Source organism: Euphorbia lathyris, chromosome 1, assembly GCF_963576675.1.
Source record: "Euphorbia lathyris chromosome 1, ddEupLath1.1, whole genome shotgun sequence".
Lineage (NCBI taxonomy): Eukaryota > Viridiplantae > Streptophyta > Magnoliopsida > Malpighiales > Euphorbiaceae > Euphorbia > Euphorbia lathyris.
The window spans coordinates 77675997-77694204 of NC_088910.1; the positions used below are offsets into that span (position 1 = coordinate 77675997).

Below are 18208 nucleotides of genomic sequence, written 5' to 3' on the forward strand. Positions count from 1 at the left end.
CGAATAACTCTAAAAACCGTCCTAAAACCGTACCCAAAGATAGGGTTTTTTGACCCCTATCAAACCTCCTTGCACTTAAAACTTTACTTGTCCTCAAGTAAACTAAAAAACTAAACCCGCCATCACAAGCAAGCTAGAAAACTTCCCAGTTTGACTAAGTGCTTGACACAATTTCGAGCATCTGTAATTACATGCATTCGGAAATACAAAGTAGAGACACGATATCCAAAAGCTGCATTTCAATTATCATGGGTCATAGTTTTAAGCAAATGGACACATGTTCAATTAAACGAGTTTAAGGGGATCGCTAGGTAAAACACCTCACCATAGGTAGTTCACTCATTCACACAATTTTGGTGGCTAAAGTGTTTACTCTCGGCTTATGTTCTTGCTTAGGATTACGTTGATTTTGCACGTTCATCCGAGTTCCTCTACTATGCTATATGACTCCGATGATATCAAAAACAGCCTCTAATTGGGGTTGTAATGTGGTTAGAGGGTTAAAGGTACAACAAGGGTTAAAAGTTCTAGCGCTACAAAAACAAAGTTAAAATGGCTTTAGCAAATACGAAGTGACTGAGCTTTTTATTCATCCCTTATATTTATATTTTTTTTTCTTTTGGGATGTTTTCTTGAGACGTTTTTGATTTTTAGGAACTGGGGAATGAAGTTTTTCCCCTTTTGTTCGTCTCTTTTCTTTTCTTTTTCTGTTTCTGTTTTTCTCTTTTTCTTTTTGGGGTAGTGATGCTCATTCACTTCTTAGCCTTTTGGCTTGCTACTGAAATGCCATAAACAAAGGTAAAGCGCTAGAGGAAAGCAAAGGCTCAATTTCGAGAATTGCAAAAACAAAGGTTAAATAGCGAACCAAGTTGTGGTTTGCAAAAACGGGTTAGAACGAAAGAAAAATCTACAAACTACAAAAATGTCGGCTCAAAGGGGCTTCCTAGAGTGGATGAAAAAGAAAAAAAAATAAGGTAAAGAAAAGGATTAATTCTAATGAGGCTGATTCATCGTTTATCATCTCAAATCATTGCATGTAGGTTCAACATAGTATTAGGTGCAAAATCTGTAATCTTCCACAAGTCAAAGCATTCACACAAAAATGTCAAGAAAAAGAGCTTTTTGATGTTCGCTCTTAGGCTCAAATTCAGCTCACAATTCTTTGGGTTTCAATTTTGTGTCTACTAGTTTTCCCCAAACTCAAGTTTAATATCACATGCCTTCAATTCTTAAGTTATCTACCTAAGTAATGATTTTAGCATTTCTTCAAAAGTAGGGTCTAAATGCAACTGTAGCTCATGCTTTTACAGATACAAGGATTGTGTCCTACACCTAAACTAGCTGTCATGCAATATTAGATTCGGTTCTCAGCCCTCAAGTACAAATAACGAAGTTTGGATTCGAAGGAGGTTCACGGTTTTAGGTCCTAAACATGTAAAACATAAATAAAACTCGAAAAACGAAAAACTAAACTAGACACGACGCAACAAAAATTTAAAAATTATACAAATTTTTGTAAGTTTGTCTACCCCTCCTCCTCACACTTAAAATATACAATAAGTTCCAACATTGCATCTAAAACCATCAAGCGCATGTGCAAAAAGTTAGGGTGGAGAAGACAACTTACTAACCAAAGTTAAAAACAGAAATCTATAATTGAAAAAAAAAAAAAAAAAAACCTAGAAAAAGTTTAATCCAAACTTGGGTTGCCTCCCAAGAAGCGCTACTTTATAGTCGGTTAGCTCGACTGGAGTTCCTTCCTAGGTGTAAGTTTCTACTCGCGTTAGGAACTCGAACTCCTTGAGAAATAACCCGTACCTACAAAACGGATTAAGAGCCTCTAATAAGTTTAATGAAAGCAGGAGGTTGAATTTAAACATATTATGAAAAAGTTTGGTTTGCTCCCTTTTGGATTCTCTTGGTAGGTCGAAGAGAATGAAAACTTCTGAGCATGAAGCAAACCTAAACTTTTCTAATTTTTGAGGAAAAAGTAGTTGAGATACACAAGTTTTGATTTGATCTTTTATCTTTATCACATGATTTAGAATTTCAGATTTTGAACCGGGGTTGCTTACCGCTTCCGGTTCCTCACTTACCTCGAGTGATGCATGTGATAGTGGACTTGGTTCTACCTTTTTGTCATTCCTCAAAGAGATGGCTTGAGCTGATTCCCTTTGTGGGATTTCTATGTTTTCCTTTATGCTTGGGAGAGCATCTCGGGATTGCTCTTGCATCTCATGGTTTATTTGAGCCAATTGGTTGCTCAAGTCCTTGCAAACCTCCTCGTTGATTGTAAGTCGGGCTGATATTCCTTTCAAAAGGGACAGCACCTCATCTCGTGAGCTAGAGGGTTGTGGAGGATCTTGGCTCGCTTGTTCGTAAGGGAATATTCCCAATTCGTTTTCCCTGTGCTCATTAACAAACCTATTTGGAGGCCTCAACATGTTAGGGTTCCCGTAGGACAGATTTGAGTGTTGAGGTCTCCTCCAATCACTACCATAAAAGCTATAAGAATTGGGGTTAGAGTTATACCTTTGGTGATTACCCACAAAACTTACACTTTCATTGGTGTTGAGGCTCAGTTTCGTCATCAAGATATTCATTTTCTCATTTAAGTCGGCCATGGAGGGATTGGGAGCCTCATTCTCCAGGGCATGAATGTATTGTCTTGATGGGATAGTAAACTTTTGAGCTTGCCACTCGACTCTTTCTTGCCAATTCATTGATCAGAGAATGCTGAGAAAAAGTGAAGTTCTAGGACAAAAGTTGATAAGTAAAAGTATATAGAACAAACACAAAAGATATGAACAAGTATAGAAGTTATAAAGAATTATATATAAACAAGTATAAACGATATAAACAAAGGATATTCACAAGGAATGCCTAAACTAACAAGTCGACCTTTGGTTCGATATTGCAGAAGAAATAAATCCCCGGCAACGGCGCCAAAAACTTGATGCGCCCTCACCTAACTCGAGATGAGAACTCACTAAGGGATAAGTGTACCCTGTCGTTATCAAGTAATAAATTTCTGGTTTAAGTCCAGGTTATCGTCCACAGGATTTATTTCTGCAAGTATCAAGCTACTCGGTCTCGAATGTTATCTAGGCTTAGGGGGTTTTGAGTTTGGTTTGTTAAATTAATCTACTCCTAGGTTGAATTGTGCTAATCCTAGCTAAATTATCTAATTCTAACTAAGTTATCTAATTCTAGCTAAGTTATTCTAGGTCTAACTAAATTACTCTACCCCTAATTGATCTTTCATTAATGAAACTATTCGAAGGAACATGGTATGAGCGGTAATAATAAAGATAGATTATCAAGTCTATCGAATAAAGACCTAATCTGAGTCACTTGTATTCAAGGCGATTAACCCTACTTACCCTCCTGAGGTTCCTAGCGCGTGATTCCCTAAGGCCGAAACTAGGTCTAAGGCTCAGTAAATTGGCGCTTAATCAACTAAGAGGTTGTCAATCTCCTAGGCTCTGACTAGGTCAGATTCAGCTCGCAATATGTGCCTACTAGATTTTGGGGCTTTTGAATGAGTTAAACCAATTGAATAAAGCGTAAGACAAGAATTAGACAATAAACATAGAACAAAACAAGAGCTAAATTATTATTAAAGGCGAAGATAATTGTCACAAGATACGATAAGTCAAGTTCGGCAACTATATCAAAGAGTACAAACATGGAAAGATAAAAGGAGATACAAAAATCCCTTTCAGGGAACCTGTTTACTCTGCAGCCGGCGACTTGATCTTAAGGACGGACCTTGATAATTCCTCGGTAGAAAGCTTTGAAGGAGCTTCAATGGAGGTTGAGGAAGATGGAGAGAAATTACAAGGGGAAAGCTAAAACAATTTACAAAAACGAAAGATATTTAATTACAATTGAAAAATCCTATTTATAGACGCGTCTCGGGCCTCGTTTTGACCTATTTTCGTGTCCTAGTTGGTGTAGGAAGACGTGGGGCCGAACGTGGCTTCGTGAGGGCGGAATTGGTCTTTTTGACCAATTCCCGCAGGGCTGCTCGCCGAGCAGCCCCCTGCTCACCGAGCAGGCGCCTGGTGGCCTGCTCGGCGAGCAGGCCTCCAGGGGCCTGCTCGGCGAGCAAAATGGCCCGTGGGGCCCTGCTCGCCGAGCGTTTTCGCCCGAAGCGTGCTCGATCCAAGCTCGATGAGTTCCGCGACCTTTTTCGTCCGACTTCACACCTGCATACGCATAAAAACTCCGGAAAACATTAGTCCAAAAAGCCAAATTGATCCATCAATCACTTATTTTGAGTAAACGCTTCGTTTGGTGCGACTGTTGACGGACCAATTAGCTTCAAAAGATAACGGAATTCTAATACGCATGCTATTTCGGCCGTATTTGCCTAAATTGATTACAAAACGAGCCTAAACGGCGAAAAGTAAATAGAATGTTTTCAATTCCTAACTAACTCACACAAAAGCATTTAAATGCGAGAATTGCTCGCTTATTAACCGAATAACTCTAAAAACCGTCCTAAAACCGTACCCAAAGATAGGGGTTTTTGACCCCTATCAAATAGTAACCAAAGTAGATTGCCTCTAACTAATCAACACAAGATCAAGGATAAAAGAAATAGATGAAATCAATTGATCGGAAGGAAGCCGTAGAGAAATCTCGTCCTCGAACTAGGGGTGTCGAATTTTCTCTCTCTTGGACTAGGTGAATTTCGAAAATCACAAGTAGGGTATGGCTTGCTTGGATTTCGAAAATCTCAAGGAAAGGGGTATTTATAATCTCTTGTATCTAATCCCTAGTTAGATAGAATTAGATTACTGAATAGGAATTCCATTCGGAATAGAATTCCTAATTATTATCTCACTATATATCTAATATATTAAGGATAATAATAATAACCTCATTGGATAATAATAAGAGTATATTAATCTAATTAAAACTCCTAACTTAATTATCTCTTAATTAATTTAATTCATATTCCTAATCTAATTAGGATTAACAAAATCAAATTAATTATTCATGTATGTCACTACATGAATTTCGACCCCCTTATGTCCATGGGCCTTATTGGGCTCAATTGGGCTTCTATCAATTAATTAACATCTATATCTCTTTCAGGTTCCAAGTCTTATGTGTGATCCATTAGGTTCTTATTGCTTCTAGCCGTATGCAATGTTATTAAATTAATTTTCAAAGAATTATATTTAATCTTTACATAACGGAATGATGTACAGAGTATGTGATTAGCAAGTCCGTAATCATTCCCCCAGAGCTATAAGAAGACAGGTTGATTCTGTCGTTAACCTTTCCGTATTAGTTACAGTATAATTTGATCCTTTATTAACTACATCCTTGAACTGAATCTTATGACTATGGGTGATGTCAAGTCATATATAGCGAGACGTTCGTTTTACTTGTACAGGCCGAGTCAACTCAAAAAGATAGGTTAAGTGAAATCTGTATTTCTTACTCTTAAGCTATCACCTTGCAAGGATTTAGAGTCGAGTCTTCCACAAGCGATCCATGGATGTATCTCCCATTTATCGGGAGTGATAAATGCTCAATCCAATATATAACGACTCCGCAATTACTTCCTGTGATACCCAATGTCTACTGTTCACACCCCAGAGTCATCTCTGTTAAGGATTGTGTTACACCAGAGTCAAAGCATCACATTCCGTAATCCAGAATACCAATTAATATTCCTTTGAGTATGAGGATTAGTTATACCTATTAATACCAATGAGATGAACAGGTGACAAGGATGAATCTACCCATCCTGTTATCTCAAATCGGATCCCCAATCCTAATGAACAACGTTTCATCGGATCTATGTAACTGTCCAGATATCTGTATATATGAAGCTTGTGAGATCAGCTTTCTGTCGGACAGAAGACATTGTTACATACAAGTCTCAATAGTGATATGTCAATCCCAAACATATCACTTGACTTGGGGTGGTTTTAAGTTTATCAGTTTACTATAAAGTTTTGTCTCACTTCATGCTTGTATGAACACTTTATAATCACTTTAAATAAACTTACGGATTTCCTTTTATTAGACTTTATTTAGTGCTTAAAAGGGATTGCCTTTATATAGTTATAAAACATATATCTCATTAAACAAATGATATAAAGAACAATTCATTTACATTAAGTTTGTATCCTAGAACAATTGTCTATAGGACACTAAACCCCAACACAAACATCAACACATATATAGAAAAGAAGATTATGAATCATAAATTATAAATATGGAGAATGTAAATATGAATTACAACCAAGCCTAGTACATAGGATGAGTTCAAGCTAATTAGCAAGTAAAAAGGGAAGAATCCACCCTCGGAACTAGCTAACCGGACTCAAAAGCCATCTCTTAGGACTTGGATGGTGGAGCTTTCAAGCTTGGTGCACGGAAGTGGAGCGGGACTTTGATGGAATGCCGGAATCAACAAACAAGCTCTCAAGATGGAAGAGTTTGGCTATACAAAGCCTAAAAACAAAATCTAAACTACAAATGGCAAGAATTACAAGATGTAAGGTGTATGGTCTAAGGTCTAAGGTCTAAGTGTGTTTTAAATGAGTGCTAGACACTCTTATTTATAGATCAAGCTAGGGGCAAGATTGTAATTCCACAAGGTGCAAGCATGGGGGAACATAATTTTGTGCAGAAATCCCATAATATGCCCCGCGTATGGTGGTGTACGCCCTGCGTGTATGCCCATTCCGTCAGAAATCTCCTGCATGTGGACCAATTCCAGATCTTGTTGTCTCAAACACGCCCTGCGTAGAATGGCATGCGCCTTGCGTGTTTGAGACTCTGACTTTTTATTGCTTGATTTGGTCCTTTTACACCGTGCGTAGCTTGAGGCACGCCCTGCGTAAATGAGTCTCTGAACTTTTTGCATTGAAGAACTCCCTTACACGCCCCGCGTGTAAGGTGGTACGCCCCGCGTATGGATCGTTGACTCAGGGAGACCATGCAGTCTGACTTTTCAGGATTAGGCAATTATTTCTGACATGTGTTATACGCCTCGCGTAAGTTGGCGTACGCCTCGCGTATGCTGACTCGATACCACGTGGTGTCTGTGGATAGGGCAATCATTTCTGACTTTATGTTTCACGCCCCGTGTATGGGATGATGCGCCCCGCGTATGGAGTGGATTTTCACTCCTTGCTCATACCTGAAATACAAATCTAGAGAGCCGAGTTAGCTTGACGTTTTTATTTCTTAAACTAATAAAAAACAAAGAAAATTAACTAAACGCATGGAATTTATTTTTATTCCGTTATTTTATTAAAACACTCTATTTTTATAGTTAAACTTATTTATTTCTTCTAAAATTAACCCGTAAATCACGCTAAAAGATAGGGGTAAAATGCCCCTATCAATATATACGGCTAGTGGCATTAAAGAACCTAATGGGTCGCATATGGGACTTGGAATCAGAGGACGAAAATGTAAATTATTGAGACATAGTGCATGGGCCGAAATTTATATATTAAATAGGGATATTAATTTGATTTAATAATTATAATTAGATTATGGTTATAAATTAAATTAAAGGAGTATCTGATAATATTAATTAGAAATTTTTATGTGATTGAAACTCTAATTAATTATCCCTAACAATAATTAAATTACTAATTTGATTAATAATAATTATCTGGATATAATTAATTATTATTTAGATAATATTAAAGTGTTTATTTAATTATCTAATTAGTAATCTTATTCCGAATAAGATTCTGATTATTTAATTACCTAACACAACTGGGATTAGGGTTTAGAGAAGTCTATAAATAGACTCCTTAACCCATGAATTTCGACTAACGCATAAGAAGGAGAAGAGGAACTGTTCCGTCTTTCATCTCGGCTAATTTACTTTATTTCTTACTCCCTCTTTGATCTCGTATCGATTTCTGTTAGAGGCAATCATTGCGATTGCTATTTATTAAATGTTGATCACTGATTAGTTTTGTTTTGTGTTGAATCAAACGTTCGTGGTTCACGAGTTGATAATAACAAGTTGTGGGCACTTCGTTTGCAACGGTAGATAGTTCTTCAATAAAGGTATTACTTTCTATCCCTCTTTATATGAAATAACAATTAACAGATCTTGGAAAAGGGAAATAGATAAAATAGATAAAATTTTATTATTCCGCTATGCCTAGGCTTGTCTATTTTCTTACATGGCGCGTGCGGTGTTTCTTGACGTATGCTCGGAGTCGATTTTTCCCACATGCTCGAAATAATATTTGTGATTTTTCTGTAATTTTTAATTTATTTTTGGATGCACAGAATAATTGATATCGAATTAATTAGGTTTCTGTAATTGTTTTTAATATGTAAAAACTGAAGGAAAATAGACAAGCCTAAGCGCAGCGGAATAATAAAATTTTAACTATTTTATCTATTTCCCTTTTCCAAGATCTGTTAATTGTTATTTCATATAAAGAGGGATAGAATGAAATAACTTTTCTGAAAAACTATCTACAGTTGCAAACGAAGTGCCCACAACTCTTAATCCGTGTATCACGAACAACAAAAGAAACAACACAGAAAAGAATAACTGATCAGTAATCAACCTTAATAATAGCAATCGCAATGATTGCCTCTAACAGAAATCGATACGAGATCAAAGAGAGAGTAAGAAAGATTGTAATTAGCTGAGACGGTTTCGGAACGGTTCCTCTTGCCTCCTTATTATGTTGGCCGAAATATGTAGGCTAGGGAGTCTACTTATAGACTTATCAAAACCCTAATCCTAGTTGTGTTAGGTAATTAATTAACTAGAATCTTATTCGGAATAGGATCACTAATTAGATAATTAAATAAATACTTTATTATTATCTAAATAATAACTAATTATATCTAGATAATATTATTAATCAAATTAATAATTTAATTATTCTTAGGGATAATTAATTAGAGTTTCAATCACATAAAAACTTTAATATTATCAGATAATACTTTAAGTTAATTTATAATCATAATCTAATTATAATTATTAAATCAAATTAATATCCCTATTTAATTAATGAATTTCGGCCCATATATTGTGTCTCACTAATTTACACTTTCGTCCTGCGATTCCAAGTCCCATATGCGACCCATTAGGTTCTTTATTGCCACTAGTCGTATATATCCTTTGAGATTATTCATCACGATTAATTCCAACATATATATAACGGAATACCGTCGCGAGCTGTTACTAGCAGAACCTATGATATTCCCCCAGAGCAATTAAGAAGTTAGGTTGATAACTGACGTTAATCTTTCTGTATTAGGTACAGTATAATACGATCCTTCATCAACTATATCATGTCGGTCAATTCCTTATAACCATGGAACGTGTCAAGGTTACTTATAATGAAGAGTCCGGTTTTACTTGTACAGGTTGAATTCACTCTGAAAGATAAGTTAAGTGAAATATTCATTTCTACTCTTAACTCTATCACCTTGCAAGGATTTCAGTTAATTCACCACAAGCGGCCATTTGGATATATCTCCCACTTATCGGGAGTGATGAATGCTCAATCTAACATTAACTATTCTGTAATTACTTTGTGTGATACCCAACCCTGCTCTCACACACTCCAGTCTCTCACCTGTTGGATCGTGCTCGCACAAAATCAAAGTACCAGACTCCATAATCCAGAATCACTAATTAACGAATGTTTGAGTCTGAGGATTAGTTATACCTACTAATACCAATGAGATGAACAGTTGACACATTAGATAAATCAATCCATACTGTTATCTCAAGTCGGGTCCCAATCCTAATGAACTCCTTCACCGGATCCATGTAACTGTCTAGATATTTAAATATCTAAAGCTTGTGAGATCAGCTTTCTGTCTCGACAGAAAACACTGTTACATGCAAGTCTCAACAGTAATATGCCAACCCCTATAACATATTACTTGACTTGGGTTGATTCTAAGTCTATTGGTCTATTATAAAGTATAGTCTCACTTCATGCTTGTATGAACACTTTATAACTGCTTAAATAAACTTAGGATTACTTTCTTTATGAAAGATTTGTGCCTTTATATATATAGTTACATTTTAATGCTATATATCTGATTAAACAAATGACTAAATAAATAATTTATTCATTAATATTTATATCCTAAAACAATTGTCTTTAGGACACTAAACTCCAACAAAAACTATTTAAAAAATACTCAAAAAATTAAATAAATTAAATTACAGAAAAACAAAACTTTTTTCGAGATTCTGAAAAATTGAATTTAACGAGACCCGTCTCGAAATAAAAGTATTTTCAATAAAAGATTATTATACTTTTTTAATTTTTAGATATTCAAAATGTATTTTTAATATATTCCGAATAGACATGTTATTAAAAATAATTATTAGAAATATTTTCTAGTTAACAAAGATAAAATAAACTCGCTCAAAAAAGTATCTCCATCTGTTTAGTGTGAAAGTTGTTAGTCTCTTCGAATTCCATTCGTAAGAGTGTTCCTTCTTATTACGTTTCTCACCTGCCGGCTTCGGACGGTGGCACTCCATCCATCTGTCGGTTTCTCCTGGGCTGTTACTGCTATGTGATGGTGTGTTGAAAGACGATGGAAGAGGATATGGACAGACTGCAAATTGGGGACGATAAGCATGAGGTTCTCGACCTGGTTTTAAACCCGCAAGATGATGTTGTGACTGATATGGGATTGTTACTAGTTGGGAGGCTGATCACTGATAAATTGGTTAACTTCCCAGAAATGAAGATTAAATTGGCGAATCTCTGGAGACCGGGTCAGGGGATATCAATTTAGGAGCTAGCACCGAACTTGCATGTTTTTGAATTTAGGAGCTGGTAGGGGGGTCCCTGATATTTTGATAACTACACCCTAGTCATGAATACATGGAGGAGAGGCACGAATGTTGAGATGGTTTCACTGGAGTCCCTGGATATTTGGGTCCAGATTTATAATTTACTAGTTGGTGCAATGTCATAGAACGTGGGAAAGCAGCTAGGGGATTTCCTTCGTGTTTACCGTGAGTACGATGTCAAGAATGGAATTGGGCTATTTAGACAATATATACGGATCAGGGTCTCTATTGATGTCAACAAACCGCTAAAGAGGTACAAAAAGATTTGACGGTCTAAGGATGAATGATCTTTCATAAAATTTAAGTATGAGAGGCTAGGTATATTTTGTTATTTGTGCGGTCTATTGGGGCATTCTGATAGGTTTTGCAGAAGATTGTTTGAAAGTCAAGGTTCGAAACTGACGAAGGAGTGGGGGGATTGGCTTAAAGCGCGAATTTGGAGAGGAAGGGACCAATGGGGGTCAAGATGGTTGAGGGATTCAGGTGATGATGGTAAGTACGAACCTAGGACAATAAGTAAGAGCTTCCCAAGACATCATCTTTAGATAGAAAGAGGAAGTCGGAGATATCAGCAACCAACAACCAATGCGAGTCCAAGGGGGAATTTTGTAGAATATCGACCCAAATATAATTTCGAGGCAGCTTAATACTACATCAGAGGTACAAACGAAGCATGGTGTGGGTTTGGATGAGGAAGCGGCAGGTGGGAACGACTCAATGAATATCGAAGTCCAGGATGCGGGTATGGGGAGTGATGAAGAAGAGGGAATGGAACTTCTTGAAGCTAGAAAATGCAGAAGAGAGGTTTTGGCGACAGACAAAGGGAAAGGTCGGGAGGCAGAAGTTGTAAGGCATAAACAGACAACACCTATTACTGAGAGCTCTGATTCTATGATTGATGTAGAGCACTCTTTGACATTTGTAGCAGCGAGGCCTGAGATGCAGGCCCACTGAGCCCTGAGATGCAGGCCCGTCGAGCCCAATGAGTTGCATTAGCTGGAACTGCCGGGGTCTCAAAAATCCCTATGCAGTTCGTGTTGGTCCCTTAGTTATGTGAGAATTAGTTCTAGAGGGGGGGAGGGTTAATGGAACTATTACAGATTTTAAAAATTACCAAATGTAAAACGTTTCTCACAGCAACACAACTTAGAGTGCAAATATTGAAGTTCAGAGGCAACTTTAGTTGATTACCAACTAAGATTGCTTTTGTCCTTGGTTCGAAAGGTAACGATTATGAGTCTTCCGAACGTTGCACTTTTAAGATATAACTCTGATTGGTTAATGGTTCCGAATTAACAGCAAGCAACTATAAGGAGTAAGAGTTAGAAAATGATACTCAACAGATTTATCCTAGTTCGGCCTCCTGCCTACATCCAATCCTCAGAATTCGTCTTCCAAGCTTTAATCCACTACTGAGCTCTTTCTGGTAGAGCACAAACACTTACAATAGTTGTTGAGCAATTACAGAGTACCTTGCTCTATAATCCTACACTCCGAACTATCTAACTCTGTTTGCTAAATACCGAACAAATAGAGCTTCCAAACTATTCTAAAGAATTGCTAATTTTGTTCTAATCTAAGAACACTTTGAATGAATTTAAAGTAAAGATTACATAGAAAGATATGAAGGTGTGTGTAAACAGATCTTGCTTTGCTTTGCTTTTGTTTTGCTTGGAACTTCAAGGAATAATCACTCAGAGTTTTTGTGCGTTGAAGATCAAGTTCCAATGTTGCAAATGAGAGGCCTTTTATAGTTGACACTTGAGGCTGGGTTGAATTCGAAACTCAAAATAACCGTTGAGAGGGAAAACGTTTGACTGTCATTTTCAATACTTAGAGCCCAGTGCCAATAACCAATGATCTTCTATCCTTTACCGTTGTCTTTGTCTGTTGCATTATGCTCCAGAGTTGGTCGGAGGCAGACTTCTTGGTCTAGCCAAATCAGGAAAATTTCTCAGGTTGACCAAGAGACAATCTGTCTGTTGGTTCTGAAACTTTCATTATCTGGTATGGGCATTGTCAGTTGTGCAGAAGTCAACTCTGTCTTGTCCAACGTTGTTGATCTTGTCCAACGTGGCTTGATTCTTGTCTTCCGGAAATGATCTTATTTTTGAGATAACTGGAAGGCTTCTGGATCCTTCTAAAGACTGGGCTCAAGCTTTGTTTCATAAGCCTTTGTGAAGTGGGCTTGGATTTAGACCTTAAGGCACATTCTCAATTTCTTTGAACTAATGCTTATATTATCAAACACTTCAACAAACACATTAGTATAAATAAATCAATATTTTATTTTAATGTGTTATTAATTATGAAGATATTAATTTACTTTAATATTTTTGTCATAATCAAAATCAATGTGGAAATTGTGTTTCAACAGTTCGAGTATTGGGGGAGCTAGTCCGGGCTTGCGATCTGGATATTTTATTTCTGATGGAGACGTTGGTTGATGATTCTAGAATGAAAGGTTTGAGGCGAGAGTTACGGTTTGGTAATTGCTTGGCTGTCAGTAGGAGAGGAAGGAGTGGCAACTTAGCCATGTTGTGGAAAAAATCAATGTTTAAGATCAATAAGAAGGTACTCGGATCACCATATTGAGTTAATAGTCCCTGATGCGGTTGCAGGGGATTGGAGATGTATTGGTTTCTATGGGTATGCAGCTAGAAATAGACAAGGAGTCATGGAACCTCTTGCGGGGTCTTCACTTAGCATCCACATTACCCTGGATTGCTATGTGTGATTTTAACTGTATTCTGCAACCTGATTTTCAAACCGAAATACTATCCTCAGGTTACTTTCATTTCCTTTAAACTGGGCAATAATCCTAGTTACGTTTGGAGATGTGTATGGGGTTCTATTGATTTACTTTGTAGTGGGTTACATTAGCGGATTGGATCAGATAGTGCAGAAGGATCCGAGCTGATTCGTGATGGTAATTTTGGTGTTAACTCTGATTGCATCTCAGGTATGTAACATGGTACTCTTTTCGATTTTTTGTCACTAGAATGAGGGCTTGGGATCGAGGAAAGGTAAATAATTGATTCTTAAGTGTGGAGACTCATTCCATTTGTAACATGATTATCCCAAGGATGGAGTTAGATGATCGTTTGATTTGACAGTATACCAAAGAAGGATGCTATTCTTCGATGTCCAGGTACCACATCCTCCATAACTCTCATTCTAATTTTGTTGCTAATGTTGGGTGGACTTCTCTGTGGGATCTCTCGCTGCCTCTAAAGGTGCTTTTGTTCTTGTGGAAGATAGGTAACAATTGTATTATGATTCGGTATATACTTTTTGATAGACATTTGTATGTTGTCAGAACCAATGTTGGTCTGTGCTTAATGGGTGTGGAGTTCGTTCATGGAGGGTGTGGATTCTCTCTCTTGATCTTCATGATGTCCATTTTGAATTTGACGCTAAGTTTGTGGATGATTGTATTCGCTGCACGAAGTATGATCTGAATGAGTTTGGAGTCATTATACGGGAGTGCAAAGATTTGTTTCATCAACGATCTTATTTTAGTTTGACATTTTCGTTTAGATTAGCGAACGATGTTGTCCATGTTTTTACTAGTCACGGTCTTTCCAATGCTAGTCTTTTTTTTATTCTTCTATTAATCCCATTTGGCATTCTCTTGAGAATGCTTTATTTAAGGATGTTTTGGTGGTTTATTAATAAAGTTTTCCAAATTTCAAAATAAAAAAAAAATTGTATATATAAATTTAAATTAATGTATTCTTATTTTATTTAATTAGTTTGAATTTTGAGAAAACATAACAAAAAAAAATGATTTTGATTAGTTGAAATTGATGGGGTTGGAAATGAATATTATAAGGCCGAGTTAGGCTTGTAAGTTATATGGGGTTTGAAGAATGGCAATAAAATAGGAGAATAATGAGGGGATCCAGCTTGACTCCGACTTGAAAGGCTGGCCTTAAACAGAAGAATTAGTCCCTCTTTAAAAAGCATATTAGTTAAAGAAAAGAAAATCGAAATCAAAATGGCTGATGCTGCAGAAAATGATAGTAAGGAGTTAAAGAAGATTGCTGATCTTGAGGAGTTGAAGAAAAAACTTGACACTCCTGAATTTCTGGCTGAGCGGGAACGCATTTTCCAAAAATTTGACTTGAACGGAGACGGCAAGATCTCCTCCACGGAGCTCGGTGAATGCTTAAAGAAACTGGGAAATGTCACCAGCGATGAGGTTATGCGAATGATGGCCGAGATTGATACAGACGGCGATGGCTTCATTTCAAAGCCTGAGTTCGAAGCTTTTGCATTTAATAATATAGGTTTAATCAAGGATGTTAACAAGGTCTTTTAATTCTTTCATTCTTTTACCTATCAATTCCTTTTATTTATGTCACCCTTTTGATTTATATATGGATTTTGATTGATTGATTGTTTGTTTGTTTGATTTATAAAGACATCATACTTTGCTTCTTCTGAATAATTGTATCAAACAAATATGATATGTATGTATGTATGCACACAACAAAAATTCTGATCCCACAATTATGATATGTATATGTATACTAAACAAAACTAACTCCTTTTCCTATTTACAGTTTCAATTTTTATTCTGACTTGTCTTCATTAGTTAGTTAAATAGTCAGCGACTGTGATCATCTTCAAATTCTGAAACTCCTAGCATTGCCAAAGCTAAATGACTCCTCATCTCACTTTTCGTCTGTTGTTGAGGGTAGCAATCAATAATTCCTGAAAAATTTGATTTCTTCTTACTTGAGTATACTCTCTCTTTTTCACCTCCTAGTATACCTATGATTTCGTTGATGCCTGGACGTCGAGATTCCTCGTTACTTACACAGGCAGCAGCAGCTTCAATCATCTGGGTAATTTGACGGATCTTTTTCAAAGTGTGTGGTCTAATCTGTGGATCAAGCAACTCTTCTATGCCTCCTTTTCCCTTCTGTAAAAGAGGCTTAGCCTGCAAGACAATGTATCATCAAATAAACCTGGCAATGGCTTTAGAAGCCGGCTTAAACTATTCTTTATCTATAAACCTGGCAATATTCAACAACACTTGAAGAATTTCAAGCCATAATATAACAACCATTTGCTAAAAGTAAAAGATGAACTCAATAAAATGAAATTACCCATAGAACCAAATTCTCTTCTTCCGGAGGCCTCCTTGCTTCGATTGGCTTCCTTCCTGTTATTAGTTCTAAGAGTACAACCCCAAATGCATAAACATCAGTCTTATCAGACACTTTCCCATGCTGGAAATACTCGGGAGCCAGGTAACTGCAGATTTTATTACACATCAACATCAACAAAATGAGAGGAAAGGAATAGAAATCTTCAAAGTTGCTGAAATCTTACCCGAATGTTCCCTTAACAGTTTTGCAAAGGAATGGTACTGAGGGTGCTGAAGTCCAAGTGGCCAATCCGAAATCACACAACTGTAAACAGTAATACATTCATTGTTTGTTTTTCAACTGAAACACTATAAAAGAAAAAACCCTTACCTTGGCTGTTTTCTTAGAAGAAAGGAGTATATTTGAAGGTTTAATATCTCTATGAACAACACATCTTTCAGTTCCATTGTGCAAATATGCAATTGCCTTTGCAATTCCTAGTGCCACTTTATACCTAACTGACCAAGGAAGTGCCCAACTCTTCTTTTCTGCAAATCAATCAAAAAGTCAACACAAAATTTACAACTAGCTGAAATCAGAACTGAAGAAAGCATAGCGTACCATGTAAATGGCGCTCTAAGCTTCCACCTGAGACATACTTGTACACCAAAAACAAACCCTCCTCCGGATCAATACAAAAACCCACAAGGGGTACAACGTTAGGATTGTGAAGAGAGCTTGCAATCATCAATTCTCTACAAAAAGCCTTTGAGGACTCCTTGTCTTCCTTGTCTAACCTCTTAATGGCAACAACACTCCTCAACATTCCAACTCTACCCCTAAAAACAAAGCTTAAGGCCCCTCTTCCCAAAACTCTACCTATCAACATCAACATCAACATGATTCAAAAGACACAAACTTTTCAAAACAGGAACACAAGTTGGGGCATTTTCAGTACCTTTAGAGAAATTGCAGGTAGCAGCTAGAATCTCACTATAACTAAATCTCACCATAGAATTTGCCACAGGGGAGATACTTCTCTCTAGAGACTGAATTCTTCTCCATTTGAGTTCCTTAGTTGTAGTCTCATTCAATCCATTGTCCAAATTGACCATCAAAACAGTAGCTGATCCTGAAGAATTCATGTTCATTGACTCCAGCTCCACCTGAGAACAGATGCTGAACCTGAAAGAAGAGTGAACCGACTGCGGATCCGCATTTGTTAGCTCAGCACCGCCGGACTCCGCCAGTAACCATGCCTTGTTGTGTTCAAAGTTTGCATTTTGAATTAAGTTTGTATCACTACTCTCATTAGGGACAAAACAGGACATCCCAATTTGCCAAACCATCTTTGCCAAAAGGGTTTTGGCCTTGGACTCAGTGGCCATCGCGGTTTTTCTGCTATTTGTGTCTTGTAAAAAAACCATTTTGAAAAGCAGATCTCAAGGTGCGCACAGAAACCCAGATACCAGAAAAAGAGAGAAAGTGAAAGCTGTAGCTGCTTTGCTTCAAGGGTGGGACAGAATTTTTCTCAAAAAATGGAGTAAAGGGTATGGACCATGTGTATATAAACCAAAGCAGACTGTGATGGTGATTAGTTGAAATACATTAATAAAGATAAAAACTTTGTTGTGGTTAGCAATTATAGGTGATTAGTTGAAATACATTAAAGAATAAAGATAAAAAAAACTTTGGTCTGGTTAAGAATTGTTGGTTGGAACTTGGAATAATATAAAGAAGAAGAGATTCTGGCTGCCAAGTCTCAAGTAGACAAATAGAACCCACAACAGGGAAGCTTGTGGGATAACTAATTAATTATCATATTTCATATAATTGGGTCATCAAATCAAGCATCATTGCGACCTACTACTACTACTAATAATATATAGAAGAGAGAGAGATTAATAATTAGTGATTAATTTGAGATTATGTAAAACAGGGAAAAGGTGTGGTGTGGGCTTATGAGATTAGGATTAGGATTAGGACAAAAATAATGAAGAAGAGAAATATGCAGTTTGGTGAACATCCAACATCTTCCAACTTCCAACTACCTTATCCGGCAAAACCACCTAGCCTCCTCCGATTTCAAAAGTGCCGGTCAACAACACTTCCTTTCTTCCTTTTTCTAACACCACATGACTTTAACTTCTGTTTGTTTCACTTACTTGTTTCCTGTTTTTAATCAGCTCATTAGTAATTGATAGTATTAAGTAAATATATACTTGTCACAACTACAAACGTCCCAACTTACCCTCTAAAAAATATA

At 36.9% G+C, this 18208-nt stretch overlaps 2 protein-coding genes across 2 annotated transcripts; one reads left to right on the forward strand and one right to left on the reverse strand.

Annotated features, from left to right (window-relative positions):
- The first annotated feature begins 14756 nt into the window (after positions 1 to 14756).
- LOC136210618 (polcalcin Nic t 1-like) lies at positions 14757 to 15224 on the forward strand. Its single transcript, XM_066001968.1, has one exon. The coding sequence runs from the start codon at positions 14844 to 14846 to the stop codon at positions 15165 to 15167; it is 324 nt and encodes a 107-aa protein (XP_065858040.1). The 5' UTR covers positions 14757 to 14843; the 3' UTR covers positions 15168 to 15224.
- Positions 15225 to 15340: 116 nt separating this feature from the next.
- On the reverse strand, positions 15341 to 17777 carry LOC136202696 (probable serine/threonine-protein kinase PBL7). Its single transcript, XM_065993475.1, has 6 exons — positions 16901 to 17777; positions 16564 to 16821; positions 16333 to 16490; positions 16187 to 16266; positions 15961 to 16108; positions 15341 to 15791 (listed from the first exon to the last, which is right to left on the reverse strand). The coding sequence occupies exons 1-6, from the start codon at positions 17367 to 17369 to the stop codon at positions 15456 to 15458; spliced, it is 1449 nt and encodes a 482-aa protein (XP_065849547.1). The 5' UTR covers positions 17370 to 17777; the 3' UTR covers positions 15341 to 15455.
- Between the last annotated feature and the right edge of the window lie 431 nt (positions 17778 to 18208).

Excerpts from the sequence above, each read along its gene's own strand:
- LOC136210618 (XM_066001968.1), top strand. The coding sequence starts at position 14,844 with ATGGCTGATGCTGCAGAAAATGATAGTAAGGAGTTAAAGAAGATTGCT.
- LOC136202696 (XM_065993475.1), bottom strand. The coding sequence starts at position 17,369 with ATGGTTTTTTTACAAGACACAAATAGCAGAAAAACCGCGATGGCCACT. Across the intron at positions 16,491-16,563 it reads CTTAGAGCGCCATTTACATG|AAAAGAAGAGTTGGGCACTT; the intron begins GTACGCTATGCT and ends ATTGATTTGCAG. Across the intron at positions 16,109-16,186 it reads ACTGTTAAGGGAACATTCGG|TTACCTGGCTCCCGAGTATT; the intron begins GTAAGATTTCAG and ends TAAAATCTGCAG.